The sequence below is a fragment of the Sitophilus oryzae genome, unplaced genomic scaffold (genome assembly GCF_002938485.1).
Source record: "Sitophilus oryzae breed Bouriz unplaced genomic scaffold, Soryzae_2.0 scaffold_1590_pilon_pilon, whole genome shotgun sequence".
Lineage (NCBI taxonomy): Eukaryota > Metazoa > Arthropoda > Insecta > Coleoptera > Curculionidae > Sitophilus > Sitophilus oryzae.
This window is the reverse complement of record NW_022146270.1, coordinates 1,904,200-1,920,834: the sequence shown is the minus strand read 5'-3', so window position 1 is coordinate 1,920,834 and position 16,635 is coordinate 1,904,200. Positions and strand designations below refer to the sequence as shown.

Sequence of the window (16,635 nt, the reverse complement as noted above, 5' to 3'; positions counted from 1 at the left end):
TTATTAAATTGACATAGACATGTTACATAGGTGGTACTAATTTTTGGGCATAAGTTAATTCTAATTTATCAGTATTCCTTGCCAATTCGGTCTTGTAACAATATTTGTTGTATGTATCAAATAAAATTTCTATCTCCTCATTTTAATACTTAATTAAAAAATATTACCTTTCATCTCCAGCTAGACGTTCATTTATAGCGGGAACATCACAAGTTAGTAATTCACTAGCAATATTGGGATACTTAAATCTTATCTTTTCATTAATTTCAGCAGGCGGTTCCTTGGTAGTTAAAGTTACTAATTCTTCAATAATGTCAGGTTTTAATAAACTAACAAACATAATATTTGAAATTTAGTATCTATGCAAAATTCATATTTATAATCAATCACCACTTACAAATCAATCAAATTTTTGTTTTGTCCTCTACATTCAGTAATAATTTCATCGGAATCCATAACTTCCTGGAGAGACACATCCTAAAAATATATAAAAAATTATTCCTACATTATATCTCAATTTATCTTTATGTTACCTCTTTTGACAACAAAGTGTCAATTTCAGCAGATGAATTTGTATTGTATTTCCAAAACATCTTGTGGGCTAAAATTATGTAAAAGATTTACAAGAGAAATCTAATATTAAAGATATTTTTTTAAATATATAATTTTTATAAATTAAACAAATTAGGAATTCCCTGGATGGTAAGAAACTTTAGCTTTGAAAAAATACTGATAAAAAAGTAATTTGAATTAAGTGTTGTAAAATATAATAAAGTTAATATTAACATGGAGATAGTGTAGTTACATATAACACATTTAATTTCTAAAAATTAAAACAGAAATATGTGAATAAGCAAGGAATTTAACTTAAATTATTGTGCATGAAATAAGAATGAAAAGAAACAATACAGTAATTTATCTCTATTATCAAACAATGTAGAATATTGGGAATTGTCATTTTCCAACTTTCAAAGAGAAATATTACAAATGTCTTTAAAATAGTAATTATCTTTAAGAATTTATGAAATCTAAAATTAACTATTTTTAAATATACATACGGTAAAGTAGGATTTGCTAAAAATCGTTTGAATATACGTTCTTTTTTTGATGGGTTAGGTTCATTTGACCTCTGCTAAATACTCTAAGATCTACGGATAATTCACAACATTTAGAAAGAAAATAACCAGTTTTAGAGGTATATCACAATTTTAGCTCCAATTGGCGATATTTACTAGTAGAAAACAATATTTGGACATAAACTTATTTTTCACCAGTAAAAATTGACCACCATTCATATTCCCACAATGCACTTGTTGAGTTTTGAAGTTTGACCGAATGACAAATGACAAGTGACACGCAAAAATGAGGGAAATTTAAAAATGACTTTGTTTACCTGATTTTGATCAAAAACAGAAACAAGAGAAAACTTTTACGATAGAAAATGTAATTTTTCCCATTGTGGTAAAATCATATTAAAATACGTCAGCCAACACCGATTAACACCGGGAACTGTTGTAAAAAATATTTATATTTATGTCAGGTCATAAAATCTTTATTTTATTTGAATAAGCATATTTAAATTAAAGTAATTAAAATTTAGCCCAAAACAATAAAAAAAAATGGGGTATAAATAAGAGATTATATTTTTTCAAGGTTTTAACCTGGTTTTAACGTTTTTTTTTTATTTCTCATAGGTTTTTTACACCAAAATGTAAAAAAATCATCAACACCGTTGAACAATCCAATAGCAACCCTGATTAAGAGTTAAAAATCTGTGGTAAAAATTTGCTACTTTTTTAATCTGAGGTACCCTATAACCTTTTTTTCAAGACTTCTAAATTATTTAAACAACTAAAAATGTTTAGAAATTGTTTTAATAAGTTAACTAAATTAAGAAATTTGAACTATAATCAGTATAATAGGCTTTTATCAGTGGACGCTATTGAGGGGAAAGAAACAAATAATGTAGGAGGATATGCGGAGTCTTTCAAGAAGTTTGAAACTATCAATGAAACTCCAAAAGAAGCACCTCAAACGTTTGCCAGTTTATTAAAAAACTCAAAATTTATAGACGTAAGGTTGTATTATAATTAACAATTTGCCTTCTAAGTGAATATTTAGTTAGGTGATCCAGAAGGAAAAGTAGTTCTTGGAAAAATATTTCATATTGTTGAGGATGATTTATATATAGATTTTGGCTGGAAGTTTCACTGTGTATGTCCAAGACCAGAGAAAAATGCTAGGTAAAAAATCCACATGATTAATTAATACAATATGATTGAAAAAAAAAACGGCGTCAGCGATGGCTATGAAATGAAGATAGCTGTCTTTTACATGTATTTTATTTGTAAAATTGTATGGGGAATGTCCTCAATGTTCATTTCTCCCAAGCCAACTGGACGCCATATTTTTCAATCATACTGTATTTTGGCATTAAACCATAATATTTTATATTTTTAGTAACTACAAAAGAGGTGCAAAAGTAAGACTAAGAATCAAGCAGCTAGAATTGTCATCAAAGTTTTTAGGATATGAAAAGGATCTTACCTTATTAGAAGCTGACTGCGCTTTACTGGGATTAGTACATGATTAGTTAAGTTGATAGTTTTATATGATTGTTTGACTGTTAATTAAATATATTTTATTTTAATGAGATTTTTGTTTCAGCAACTAAATACCTTAAATTCTAACTGTTTAGTATTATTTACATTTGAACTTCGTTTTAAGATAGTGATAGTGGTCTGGCCATTAGTCATTAGTAGAGTCACCCTTACAAATTGATAGGGAAAGCAACTATTTTTTATATCTATATCTTATACTTTATATCTATTGTTATATACCATAGTTAGTGAAATAAAATAGCCCGTTTAAAAATATTTCAAATCACAGTAAAACCAAATTTATTTTAAACTCGTTTAATGAACCTTGGAGTTTTAGAAAACAGAGATTTATGCAAAAGAATAATTTATATTCTTAATAGTTAATACAATTATCTTAAATAATACTAAACAAAATTAGTACAGACCATAGAGTTAGAGATGTCTCTATATTATCTGAGATAATTTTGTTAGTTTTTATATTCCTTGCCCCTTGCACGAAATGACTAAATAAAGTGGCTTTTTTGGTTGAATATTTGGAAAATATGGAGCAATATCTGATATCTAGTGTTTTATTTGTATATCTACTTGTCTTGTGGCGTGCTGATTGTAACAAATTTTGTATCGGAGAGATTTGAATTGAGCGCTAAATAGAATTCCCGTAGTTTTTTTACATGCCCGTCACTGGATTTTTGACACAAACTTTGATCATATAATATGATATGAGATATGATGACAGATGGCATACCGTAGTCATTCCGGATTCCGATCATTCCTAATCTATCCACTTGATAGCCACAGAGTTGAAAAGTCGATCATCAATAATCTATGGCTTTTTGATGACAACGAATTTTATAGGTTATGATATTAAAAACATTTGAGAAACATGGTAGCATGATGGTAGCTATTCTTGTTTTTAATAATTCTAAAACATAAATAGTGAACATGGGCCTTACAAAGGACTATTTGCGATATGTTCCGGCCGGAAATTTTAATATTATAAGCAGCAATAACTGTAATGCTGTATTTGTAATATTGCAAGGGCAAATAGGTCGCTTTATAGCGGTTGGAGCATGTGAGCATATAATCATTTGGGATTTACGACTTGGAGAAAAGGTAATTTGCATGCTTCTTAATCTATAAAGGAATATATACGTAATTATTCTTATAGGCTCAAGTCCTGCCAGGCGAAAAAGCTGCAGTTACCACCATTTGTGCAAGTCCAAATATTAGAAACTTGGCTGCCGGATACTCTGATGGAATTGTTCAAGTTTTTGATCTAAAATCAGCTGAAATTATTAGTATTTTTTCGGGACACCGTTCTGAGGTTACAACTTTGTATTATGATAGTTTTGGTCACAAATTAGCATCTGGAAGCAAGGTACTATTATATTATATTTGTATGTTTATGCCACAATAAGATAATTATTGAAAAACTAATTTACCCTATTCTATGAAAAATTAAGTTTCTTTTATGTTTTAGTCTTCATATTACAAATATATTTATTACATATATTTTTTTATTATAAAGAACCAAACAAAATTAAATCCTTTGATCTGAGATTCTTATAGAATACTCTAGAACAGTATTATAGCATTATAAATGATTATAAAATAACGACCAAGTAGTATGTGATTTGTAGGTAGCTTAGTATACTTATGTTTGCACACGAAAGTTCTCACTAAGTTTATTCTAGGGTTTTTTCTCTACTGAAAAAGTTAAATATGTGTATGCGCGCTATTTAAATCTGATTAAAAACTAGGCTATTAATTAAGTGCATAAGATGCAAAAATTAAAAGTACACAAATTTTTAGGAGAAAGTATTTTTTCTATATTTTCTGAAAATAATATGATGAAGAAAAATAAATGTAGATAATATGAACATTATCTTTTTTAGGATACTGACATAATTGTGTGGGATACAGTTGCTGAAACAGGTCTTTATAGGTTTTCAGGTCATAAGGGTCCAATTACTAAAGTCATTTTTATGTCCAAGGAAAATGTTCTTATTTCAGCATCTAAAGATAGTTTTATAAAATTCTGGGATTTGAATACACAACATTGTTTTAAAACAGTAACTGGACATCAAACTGAGGTAACATTTACAGTGGTTACATTATACAATATTAAAAAGTATTATATAATTTATAATTAAAGGTTTGGGGTTTATCATTAATTAGAAATGATAAATACTTGGTTTCTGGATGTGGTGATGAAGAACTGAGGGTATATAGACTGTCTGTTCACAATTCGAATGGCGAATTAGTTAGTTCAGTTGACCATTTAACAAATACTCTTGAAATGGTAACATTAGAAGAAGGTGACGATACAACGGTGAGTTTAGTTAGTAATATTTTATAATTTAAATAAAATATTGAGGTCTTTGTTGAAAACAGCCATGAATGACAGCTCCCAGCTCACACACTTTTTTTAACATGGTACCATTTCTCGTTGTCACTTGCACTAATTCTTAGGTATTAGTTTTTTAAATGAATGAGATCAATAGTATGGTTGGGAGCATAATATTAAATTATATCTAAATCTATATTATTATATCATATAGTTATCATAATATTAAATTATATCTAAATCTATATAATAATATAGATTTAGATATAATTTAATATTATGCTCCCAACAATACTTTGAAATAGGTTTGAATTTTCAATATTATTTGTTATAATGAGGAAAAAATCACTTCTTATTGAATAGTGCAATGGGTCTGGATGTGCATAGTTTTAAAGTGGCAGGTAAAAAAAATATTTTTTTTAAATTTTCTTGAATACTGTATAGTCGATTTTCATGAAATTTGTCATTGATATTCCTAGTAATAAGGGTCTAATTTAGAATTATTAAAATACTTGATAATGAAGTTAAACAAGAAAATACAACTTTAGCACTTATAGCACTGAACACCAACTAACATTGGTGTTCAGTGTTATCTACAACAAATTTACTGCTTTCTATTTCTAGTATTTTTATAACGTCCTATATTTTTAATTTTTAAAACTATTCGTTTCTGGATCCTATAGGAACTTTTCTCCATATTTTTTGGTGTGGAATCATCCATATAATATTACAGTGATCTTCATTTCAAAGCCATCTCTGAGGCCGTTTTTTTTATTCAATGATACATTTCCATGTACAGGGTGTCCCATTTTCCTGTGCTTTGCAGTATTTTTGGTTTATGAGTGGAGCTACAAAGATGCGGTATTTGCTTCACTGTGCTACTTTTTTATCAAACTAAAGGTGCTACACATAGATTTGTCCTAGCGTTCTTAATTCCTAAAATACAAGGCGAGATTTAAAGTGTTATATTTTTCAACCCCTCCGTATTTTGGTCATCTTATAACTTATCAAAAAGGTGATAACTGAGTCTAATAGAGTTTTCCACGTAGAATCGAATAACTACTAGTTCAACTAGTTCTTTGCTGGAAGCTGTCATTCATGACCATGACCCAAACTGATGTTTTTTAATGGAATACTCTGTATATATATATTTTTTTATTTTATTTGCCTTTTTACTCTATAGTTATTTTCATTAACAAGGTAAGAAAATATTTTATTTAATTTTTTAACGTAGGGTAGGGTTGCCACCTGTCCTATTTTGAAAAGAACAGCCCTTTTTTGTAACAAATTGTCCTCTTGACTTTTTTGGACCTAAAAAGTTTATTTACGTATTTTCCCTGAGAAAATTAATCTACAGCAACCAGCAATAATAGTCCTTTCTTCCAAATTTAATTAGAAATGTTATAAAACTAATAAATAATTTTTTTTCAAACGTCACAAAAGTATTAATTTTTGCGACGTGATTGTAATATAAAAAAGTTATTTTAACGCTTAGGCATCAAAGAAAATGTAATCGGGAGATTAATATATTTAACAGAAATTAATATTTAAATATAATTCTAACTATTTTGACACGCAATCTCTTCTCTCGGCCGCAATCATACCGCAATCAACAACCCGTTGCCCCGGCAACCAACTGTTTCCAGAGCCTACGACTTCAACTACGAAGTGTCAAATTCAACGAGTATAACCATAATTTCTCGATATACAGGGTGAGTCTTAAATAAGTGCAAATATTTTCAGGGCCGGTATATCTCGGTAAAAGAAACATATTTTCTCTCTACCATTTTTCAAGTAAGTCCAAAATAACTCGGTTATTTAAGTTAATTAATTAAAAAAATATACTATATTTTTTTTGGAAAAATTTTGAGAGCCACCGGATTTTTTCTGTATTTGCATCCCTTTTAGTCCCATAACCATAGAGATAAGCTGTAACTATGGTAATATCAGAGATTAAGAAATTATACCGTGGGAAAATTTGCGGTGAACAGACAGTTCTCAAAAGTTTTCGAAAAATATACAGGGAAATTTAAAAGAAAATCCACGATTTTCAACATTTTTTTTTGCAGAAAAAACCTCATAGACGTGTCCCTTGGGTCGAAATATACCCCTGAAAATATTTGCACTTATTTAAGACTCACCCTGTATAATTATTTCCAGGGTATTACCCTGTGCAGCCTCACCACAAAAAGTATAATTTTTAATCCTAATAAAACACTATAATTTTGTTTAGAACCGGCAACATTATTTAGAACTCGCCGTTTAATCTGAAATGACAGTTTAGATACCGGACAGGTTTAAGCTCCGCGCGCACTGAAGGGGTATCGGCGCGAGCGAGCGGCGCGACCGACACGACCGGTCGGAAAGTCGATTGTAGCCGCGCACGATCGACGGTCGAGAGTACGTCACCAGCATAAATTTGAGCATAGACGAGGAGAAGTTTATTCAAATTTAGTCAAATTCATTCGGCATTTCAAAAAATTATTAAGTATTATTACTATTTATATTTTTATGCAACTTTTTATATTTTATGCTTTATGATGGAAATTAATATTATTTAGATCTTAACCAAACACACATTAATATATTTAGATCTTAACAAACTACATAAAATTAGTGAAATAGAGTGGAAGATGGGGATAAAATATACTATATGACTCTTAGCTTGACCGATTTTAACAAATTTGGTATCATTCAAAAGAGTTTAATTTGTTCTTTAAAAACAAAGTTAGATATGAAAAATAGTCAAATAAAACTTCTATTTTTAGTTTTTTAATCTAAATAAGTGTCATTACAAACATTTATATATAGCTTTTATTTTAAGTTTTTAAAATCTTTGTTTTACGTCAGCAGTAAATAAAACGAAACTTGTGTTTACATTTTGTTTAATGATTGACGTTTCGACCAATTTTAATTCGGTCTATAATAATCTATCTATAATAATGTATAAATAATTTTCTACGTTTGTGGTAAGAAAAAATTATATATTAAACACATTGTTAGTGATAAAATTGTATTGTATATTATAGATTCTGAAGAAGACCGAATTAAAATTGGTCGAAACGTCAATCATTAAACAAAACGTATACACAAGTTTCGTTTTATTCACTACTGACTTAAAACCAAGATTTTAAAAACTTAAAATATAATAAAAAAGTCAAAGGAAATTGAAAAAAGAAAAAATATAAATAGTTTTTATAGTACCGTATTATCGAAAAGGAACGGCATCAGCGATGGCCATGAAATGAAGGTCGGTGCCATTTTATATGTAAATTTATATAGGAAATGTCCTCAATCGTCATTTCCCATCCAACTGGACGCCATTTTTTTCTATCATACGGTAGATATATGTACAAATATTTTATTCAAACATAAATATTATTTTCTCTATTTGTACCTTGTACGGAGCGATCAACATAGTAACATAGGATGACTATTTATCAGCTGTTATTACTAACGTCAAAAAATCAAAAATTAAATAATATGATAAGTTTTTTGACGATATTTAAATTCGATTTCCATAGTAATTTGAGATAATCAAAACGAGATGAGAAATAAATGGGTTTAATCGGAAGGTTTTCTAATTCAATTATTGAATAAGTATATAATAAGTAAACAATACAGGTTATGTGCTTGTAAGAATTTTTTTATAAAAAACCGCATATTAAATATGATATGGTCTCGTACACTTTCGATTAATAATTCATCGGACATGTTTAATGTAAAACCGCTCCACTAAAAACAGTCGCTCGGCGTAGACTATTCGTCCCCCTCCCATGCATTCTCTGATTTCGCCTGATGGCGCGAGTACCGTCGATAGCTCGAAGCGCACCGATCGCACCGATCTAATGCGGTGCGCGGGCTTATATTTATTTCAACGTAAACTGAAAATTACGTGCCGCTCGCTCGCGCCGATACCCCTTCAGTGCGCGCGGAGCTTTAGGCTTTATTTTTAACCATTTTGATCTCAAAAAGAGCTTTTCAAAATTTAAAGTAGCGATTTCTAATCAGCGGTTTCCAATCAACAGGCTGTATTCGCCCTGTATTTCGGAAACCAGGGGGGGCTAGGACAAATCTGTGTGTAGCATCTTTAGTTTCATAAAAAAGTAGCACAGTGATGTAAAAATCGCATCTCTGTATGTCTACTCATAAACGAGAAACCCCACAAAACATGAAAATGGGACACCCTGTACTCTACTATTCAGTCACAGTTAAAATTAAAGTACAGCGGATTAGCGCGCTAGTAAAACTGTTTTTGTATAAAATAAAGTATTTCCATATATTTATGTAGCATCCACTGCAATGTTTTAAGACGGGAACTATTTTAAGAGGAAGCCGAGGTAGAGTTGTCTCACTTGTTACTGATCCTAGTGGACAAATATTAGGTTGTCATGGCACTGATAATCAGATTGAATTATTCTATTTCTGTGCTGAGGATGAAGCACAGGCAAGGTTGAAAAAACGTTTAAAAAAAGAAAGAAAAAAGGAAAAGTAGGTATGTTGTTCGTGTCGTGACTTCATTTAATTGATTAATTTTTTAGAGCAGAGGGGACAGAGAACAATACAGACGAAGTTCAGTCAAGTGTTAACACCCAGTTAGATTTAAGGGACGAAGTTAAGAGACTTCCATCTGTAAAATTGGATAATAAACCTAGAAGTTTGGATTTGGTATTAGGCAATGGCGGGGAACTTAGAATTGCCGTAAATTTGAGAAACAATTGTGTCCGGCTATTCAACTTACAAACTGCACTTAAGGTAAGTCGTAAAGCTAACTAATCTAATGTTGATCTACACTCAAAGCTAAATAAATAATCTCTATATATCTTTGTGACAGGTTACATAACAAAATTATATTGTAGAATGTAGAATGTTTAGAAGGGGAGTTAATCACCGCGACCTTATAGATCTATTGTGTGTTCCCCTTTCTTATGACTGTATGATGAGTTATAACGAGTTATAACTCATCATACAGTCTCAGGGCTTTAAGAAAAGCCAGTATCTGAGACGGCTCCACAGAGGCCAGCTCTCCATCCTCGACATCAGACGTGCCAAGGTTCATGGCACGAGTGGTCGTCGTCTCGGCGCACTCAGTGATAAGGTGTTCTGGTGTTTCCCCATTTTCCCCACAAAATCTGCATTCGCCGTTGTTTCTCAGTTTCAGCCTACTGAGGTGTTCGTTGAGGAGACAGTGTCCTGTTAGAAACCCCGTGACAATCCGAAGATTGTTTTTACTTAAATCAAGGAAAACCTTTGATTTTTCTCGGTCATAAGTTCTAAGGAACTTTTTCGAGTGTCTTAGACCGTTGGAGGACACCCATTCCAAGTTACGGATGGAGTCTTCCAGATTCTTCAGTTCCGCTTTCAGTTGGTTCCCGTTTGGAAAACAGAACGGTTCTGGTCCAGTTAGTGGAGTGTTCGCTCCTTTCCTAGCTAGATCATTTGATTTTTCATTACCTTCTATCCCTTGGTGAGCAGGCACCCAGAGTAGGAGGACCTTATTTTCTTTGCCTAATTTGTTGAGCTTCTCTAGGCATTCTTTGACCAACTTCGAATTGATGGTTACTGAGTTGATCGCGTTAAGTGCTGCTTGACTATCGGATAGGATGGCAATTTCCTGTTTTCGATAGTTCCTATCCAAGATAAATTGTACGCATCTTTCGATAGCGCAAATTTCTGCCTGAAGGATACTGGGGTAGGTGCCCATTGGTTCGGAGTATTTAGTTTTCGGCCCAAATACTCCTATCCCTGTCCCTGCTTTGGTTTTGGAAGCATCAGTATACCACGTGATGGTATGATCTTTTATATGCTGAGTAAGCGTTTCTTTCTTCCAATCCTTTTTATTACTCAATACTACAGTGAGGTGTTTCTCAAAGTTGTAAATTCTTGGTATGTCATCCACTGGGAGTTGGAGAAGTGGAATTTTCTTTTTGAGGGTGTTCCAAGCCCCTGACCTGAAAATTCTCCCAGTACTGTTTCCGTCAATGACCATTCTAATCATTGTCGCATTGGCATAACTACCGACGACAATATGCAGTGGTGTTAGGTCTAGAATGACCTCCATTGCTGCTGTTGGACATATTCTCATGGCACCTGTGATGCAGATACATGCCAGTCTCTGTACTTTGCACAGGGTTTGCCTTGCTGTACGTTGCTCTAGTACGTTGCCAAACCAAACAAAATTATATTACAAACACAATAATTTATTAATACCTATTATATTTTTGTAACATTTTTAATATACATATTTTTAATTCTATATGAACTTGAAATAAAACGTTTAATTGCAGAATGGAGAAGCTCAGTGTTTGAGAGGAATTTTAAACCATGGCCATCAAAGTGATATAAAGAGTGTAACATTCAGTAACGAAAATGTAGCTCTAGTATCAGGCAGTGCAGAAAGTGTTAAACTATGGAATATGCCTTCACAAACTTGCTTGAAAACAGTTGAAACAGGGTAAAATAAATTTGTTATTTTTTTTTGTATTGATTATAATTATATTTTTATTATATTATTATTTAGTATTAAATAGTTAAACTATATAGTCTGTTCAATGAGAGGATCTAAGTTACTAAACCGAATGGAAAAATAAACACAACTCGATATCTTTAAAATTCCAATTTTAACTAAAATTTCAAAATTAACCTAAATTTATTCAGCGTAGACGTTGGAATATCATTACAGGTACCGTAGATCCTTATAATCAAATCACGATGCTATAAACACACTAATATATTAAATTATTAAAGGCTGTATGTTACTACTTATTTAAAAATTAATTGAGGGTAGAAACAGCCTCAAACGCGGCCTCGAGTACCAGCGTCCTAGTCCCTAGTCCTAATCAATGCATCGCATCTGTCTGATAAAATCTTGATACTTATAAGGTTTGTTCCAATATAGCAGAGAAGCGTTCTTGCAACGGTTACGCTTATGTATGTACAGTAGAGAAAATGCGTTCCATCAACGAGAGAATCGTTTAGCGAGCGATAACTTTTGCGTTCCAACCAGATCTGTAATCGAATTCTGAATACGGTTCACAAACGATTACGTGAACCGTATTCAGAACGGTGATTTCAGCACGTTCGATTTCTAAAAGCAACAATCAAAAGAACTAACTTGCATATTAAGACTGTGTGTCAGCTGATTATAGTATTTGCCGATTCGTCAAGTTTTAATTGATACTTATCTTTTTTATACATATTTTAAATAAATATTTTTATTTATTTGTATAAAATATGATAAGTGACGAAGACACCAGTGATATTGAGTATGTGGATATAATGAAACTTTTTTTTAATAAAGTAAAAGTATTAATTAAAAAATAAATAAATTCAATAATCCGTAAATAAATCCAATACTTTGAATAAAAAGATCTAATAAAATCCAAAATTGCAAATTTATATTATTGATTCTTAATTTTATATTATTGATTCTAAAAGCAGTTGAAAAACTGTTCCAACCCGCATTTGATTTTGGTATAGTAACAGAACTGTCCAAGTCGACACATGGGCACATATACGATGCCGGCGATTCCAATTACTGTTCTAGAACGGTACAATTTCTGTGTTGGAACAAACCTGTGTTTTGTGTACAGTGAGTCGAATATTGTTATTTACATTTTTTTAGATATGTTATGACTCTGGCGTTTGTTCCTGGAGATAAACATGTTCTTGCTGGATTAAAGGATGGTCGCCTTTTAATCATAGATATTGTAGTAGGTGATATACTAGAGGAGATACCAGCCCACTCTAAAGAGTTAAGAACAATTGCCATCACCCCAAATTTGGTAAGTAAAACATTATAGTAAACTGTTGAAAAAAAGATGTATTTTTAAAAATAGCTTTAGTGAAGGGCATATATTTCAAATTTCTCAGCTGAAATTGTTCCTATGTTATTGTTATTTTTAAATTTATAATTTCAGTTCAATAAAATAGAGAGTGTTTAATGGCGGCTTTTTGAGTTTTTATAGTGACTAACATTATTTTTAACACAATTTTATGTAATATGTTTTTATGTTTAGAATGGATGTGTAACTGGCGGTGGCGATCAAATGGTGAAATTTTGGCAATTTGACTTAATAGTTGATGAAAAAAGTGAATCAAGAGTGAGGATTTTATCATTAATTCATAAAAGGACATTAAAATTGGAAGATAACATTTTGTGCGTTAAGTTATCGCCTAATGGCAAATTTATTGCTGTTGCACTACTGGATTCAACGGTTAAGATATTTTTTGTAGATACTTTTAAGGTATGTATAATTAAACATAATTAACTTGAAGGCACCGTACGATCGAAAAAAACGGCGTCCAGTTGGCTTGGCAATAACAAGCGATTACATTCCCCATATAATTTAACATTTAAAATGTCAGGGATTTTTACACTTAGCCATAGCTGACGCCGTTTTTTCGTTTATATTATATTTCTGCATAGTGTCGGCCTTGAATTAGAATTTTTATTTATTGAAATTTACGCTTAAAAAGTCAGATAATAAACTCACAAAAGCTATTAATTAAATTAGAGTAGTATTTACTTTTTACTACTATTTTTTTTTACTACTATTTGATTTATTATATATTTTGTCACGTGAAGGTATAATATAGGCAGGACAAATCTTGAAATTTTTCTAGAAAATGTATTGTTTTTTTAGTTTTACTTGTCCCTATATGGTCATAAATTACCAGTACAATGTATGGATATATCCAGTGATTCTACTTTAATAGTCACAGGGTCTGGAGATCGTAATGTGAAAATTTGGGGTATGGATTTTGGTGATTGTCACAAAAGTATTTTTGCTCATGACGACACTATTACTGGATTACAATTTGTGAAAAACACCCATTACTTTTTTACTTGTGGTAAAGATGGTAAAGTTAAGCAGTGGGATGCAGATTCATATAATAAAATTATTACATTACAAGTAAGTTGATTAACAAAAAAATGGTTTTAAAATTCAACTCTTTCAAAAAATTGTAATAGGCTTTGCGAAGCACTTTAGTACATTTCTCTCATATAAATTATTTTAATTTATCGTGTAGGGTCATTGCGGTGAAGCATTTTCCATGGCAGTAAGTCCCAATGGAAAATATGTGGTTTCCTGTGGTTCAGATAAAGTTCTGCGATTATATGAGAAATCAGAACAGATAGTAGTGCTTCAAGATGAAGAAGAGGAAGAGAGGGAGAAACAAGAGGAACTAGCAACAGGAGAACAAACGCTTATACCTAGTCAACCAGGGTTGAATCTTCCTAGTAAAAAAACAGTTGGTAGTGAAAAAGCTGTAAGTACATGTTATAATAGTGTCATTTTGTATCTCAGAATTACTTTTGTGCAAATTAGGAGTATCTTTCTATTTCTGTTATTCTTCATAGGCTGAAAATATCCTGGAATGTCTCGAAGTTAGTGAGAAGTATAGAGAGCAATTAGCAGAACATGAAGCATTACAAGCTGCTACAACTCAAAGTCTTGTACCTCCTGCTCCACCACTGTTAATGCAAGCATATAATGTATCGACACCTGACGATTTTTTGTTAGAAACCATATTAAGAATACGAGCCAGGTATGTTAAATCATTTATGTAGTATATATTAAGGTATTTCTCACTTATCGAGTATTCTCAAGAGAGAGGGAACTTGATGTTTCAAGCATCTGAACCCTGAATCTCAAGTATTTTTGACAGTTAAAATTCTAATAAATTGGGGAAACTTAAGGAAATGTTTTGTCATTGATAATATTGGAAGGATCCAGGGAAAAAACTTGATACGTGCCAATTTCTTAATTTTAGGATTTTACTTCATTCTAGGATCGCTTGCGTTCGTCGCTTGGTAATCGCCACTTGCATCGCTCGTTCATAATCGAGCGATGTCGGTTATTTCAATAAACGAGTTTTCGCTCGAGTTATCCCGTCACTAGCAATAAGTTGTTAAAGCCTATGCTATATGCCTAGTAATAATATAGAATACACGGCAAGTACCTAATAACTACCAGCCGTCCGGTGCTCTCCTGTATAATCAGTGAAATGGCGCTTATCATGTTTTTCCCCTGGACCCTTTGTTTTCTTTGTCAACATTTTGTGAAGTTGGAGTCACCCATTTTGATAATTAAACTCATTTGTGCTAATCATTGAGATCTGTGAACTACTCATCTGAGTAGTTTTTTGATAAATTTGTAGATGTAAACTAGATTATAACATAAAAGGAACATTTTTTAGCGATCTAGAGGAAGCATTGTTAATTCTTCCATTCAGCTCAGTTTGTGACATTTTGACAATGTTGCCAAATTTAATAGACAGAGGAGATTGTACGGAACTAGGATGTAGAGTGGCAATGTTTCTGTTAAAATTGCATCACGGTCCGTTAGTATCCAATAAAGTACTAATTCCAACTCTTCAGAAGCTTGAAAAAATTATGAACGAGAAAGTTACTGAATTACGGGTAATGTTTTATTAATATTTTAATGTGGAGTATACCGAGGGGGCGTCATCTTAAAAGCGTGGTCTGGATTTTAACGTGTAAGACAGTGATGTCGACAGCTTAATGAAAAATTAAATGTATTAAAAGAGATAAAAGTGGGGTTGATACATTCTGTTGATTTTTTCTGTGCGGCATTGCCGGATTTTGCATAAAAATTTCAAACCGTACAAGTAGGTGTTTACGAAAAATGTTGCATCTAGGGTTGAAACTTTATTTTTTACAATTAGTTACTCATTTTGTAACAACTGTAATAGATTATATTTAGCTTAGATATATAATATCTTCATTTCAGAAGTATTCATGAAAGTTTTTAAAATAGTTAATTTTCTTCCACATTATTTAAGGCTAAGATAATAATATATATACAGGTTGTTAATTTGTTTATTACTCGCTGCAAGAGCTTTATGGTTGAAATATGGCAACCTCGACGAGTCGGCAGCTTAGCTTAGTACTGATTTGGAATGTAGGCAGTGTTGCCATTGTTGCCAGCCGATATGTTGCCAACATATCGCTGCCTACACATGTAAAAACCGGCAACACTGTATGCCGCTTTTGATTTTGTCTCTGTCTGTTCGATTGGTCATTTATATTTATCTCTGTTGCATGTACTAAAGTACAGACCACCGAGAAAAAGTGTTCAGAACCATATATTTCAACTATATATAATTTTTAGGATTTAATAGGATATAATTACTATGGGTTGCAATTTCTTCAAGGTGAAATAGAATCCAGGGAAGGAGTTCAGTTGTTTAGGGATGCCACACTAGAGAAAAGAAAGGGCGATAGTAAACGGAAAAAGCGAGAAAAGCTAAAACGATCTATAATGGTGCTTAATAGTTAGTATTTTGTAAATATTTTTTATTAATATATTTATAAAAGTTAGTTTTGTGTCTTTTGGAATACGAGGTGTTCCACAATTAAATTTTTATACTGCATAGGTATATTAGCAATCAACTAGCACATTTTTTATATGGTTTTTTGACATGTTTCCTGCAATTGTTATTGGAATGCGTTTTGTGTAATATACCGGGTGCGTCTCGAAAGTGGCTCACCCCTGTTACTTTTTTATTTTTATTTTTTGATAATTAAATGAGACTTGGTATATGACAAAAATTAGAATCGATTGACGTATTCAATTGCACTTCCTGTTTCACTGGAAATGACTACAACTTTCGATTTTTAAACGGTACCCCCGGTATATTTTTACTTTATTCGATAGAAAA

The 16,635-nt window shown here is 31.7% G+C and overlaps 3 protein-coding genes across 5 annotated transcripts in view; 2 read left to right on the top strand and 1 right to left on the bottom strand.

The window, feature by feature from the left end:
- LOC115879958 (serine/threonine-protein phosphatase 6 regulatory subunit 3) overlaps positions 1-1,317 on the bottom strand; it is a 38,728-nt gene extending 37,411 nt beyond the window's left edge. For 2 of the 3 annotated variants that reach the window (XM_030897022.1, XM_030897024.1), the window contains exons 1-4: positions 1,059-1,147; positions 534-601; positions 398-477; positions 168-329 (exon numbers count right to left, since the gene is read on the bottom strand). In XM_030897022.1, coding sequence (XP_030752882.1) covers positions 168-329; positions 398-477; positions 534-593 — 302 coding nt within the window. In that variant the 5' untranslated portion in view covers positions 594-601; positions 1,059-1,147. Of the gene's footprint in view, positions 1-167; positions 330-397; positions 478-533; positions 602-1,058; positions 1,148-1,271 lie in introns of those variants that run through there. The other variant, XM_030897023.1, reaches the window with a different exon arrangement.
- LOC115879959 (28S ribosomal protein S28, mitochondrial) lies at positions 1,110-2,655 on the top strand. The gene is made up of 4 exons (XM_030897025.1): positions 1,110-1,195; positions 1,695-2,073; positions 2,122-2,243; positions 2,461-2,655. Exons 2-4 carry the CDS (start codon positions 1,858-1,860, stop codon positions 2,591-2,593), a joined length of 471 nt encoding a protein of 156 aa, XP_030752885.1. The 5' UTR covers positions 1,110-1,195; positions 1,695-1,857; the 3' UTR covers positions 2,594-2,655.
- A 778-nt stretch (positions 2,656-3,433) lies between these two features.
- Positions 3,434-16,294, top strand: LOC115879919 (WD repeat-containing protein 3). Its single transcript, XM_030896975.1, has 14 exons — positions 3,434-3,713; positions 3,769-3,978; positions 4,496-4,693; positions 4,756-4,932; positions 9,239-9,438; positions 9,489-9,702; positions 11,235-11,401; positions 12,572-12,731; positions 12,966-13,193; positions 13,593-13,862; positions 13,981-14,220; positions 14,312-14,499; positions 15,151-15,373; positions 16,086-16,294. Exons 1-14 carry the CDS (start codon positions 3,543-3,545, stop codon positions 16,251-16,253), a joined length of 2,814 nt encoding a protein of 937 aa, XP_030752835.1. The 5' UTR covers positions 3,434-3,542; the 3' UTR covers positions 16,254-16,294.
- Positions 16,295-16,635: the final 341 nt, after the last annotated feature.

Excerpts from the sequence above, each read along its gene's own strand:
- LOC115879919 (XM_030896975.1), top strand. The coding sequence starts at position 3,543 with ATGGGCCTTACAAAGGACTATTTGCGATATGTTCCGGCCGGAAATTTT. Across the intron at positions 9,439-9,488 it reads AAAGAAAGAAAAAAGGAAAA|AGCAGAGGGGACAGAGAACA; the intron begins GTAGGTATGTTG and ends TTAATTTTTTAG. Across the intron at positions 11,402-12,571 it reads TTGAAAACAGTTGAAACAGG|ATATGTTATGACTCTGGCGT; the intron begins GTAAAATAAATT and ends ACATTTTTTTAG.
- LOC115879959 (XM_030897025.1), top strand. The coding sequence starts at position 1,858 with ATGTTTAGAAATTGTTTTAATAAGTTAACTAAATTAAGAAATTTGAAC. Across the intron at positions 2,074-2,121 it reads AAAACTCAAAATTTATAGAC|TTAGGTGATCCAGAAGGAAA; the intron begins GTAAGGTTGTAT and ends GTGAATATTTAG. Across the intron at positions 2,244-2,460 it reads AGACCAGAGAAAAATGCTAG|TAACTACAAAAGAGGTGCAA; the intron begins GTAAAAAATCCA and ends TTATATTTTTAG.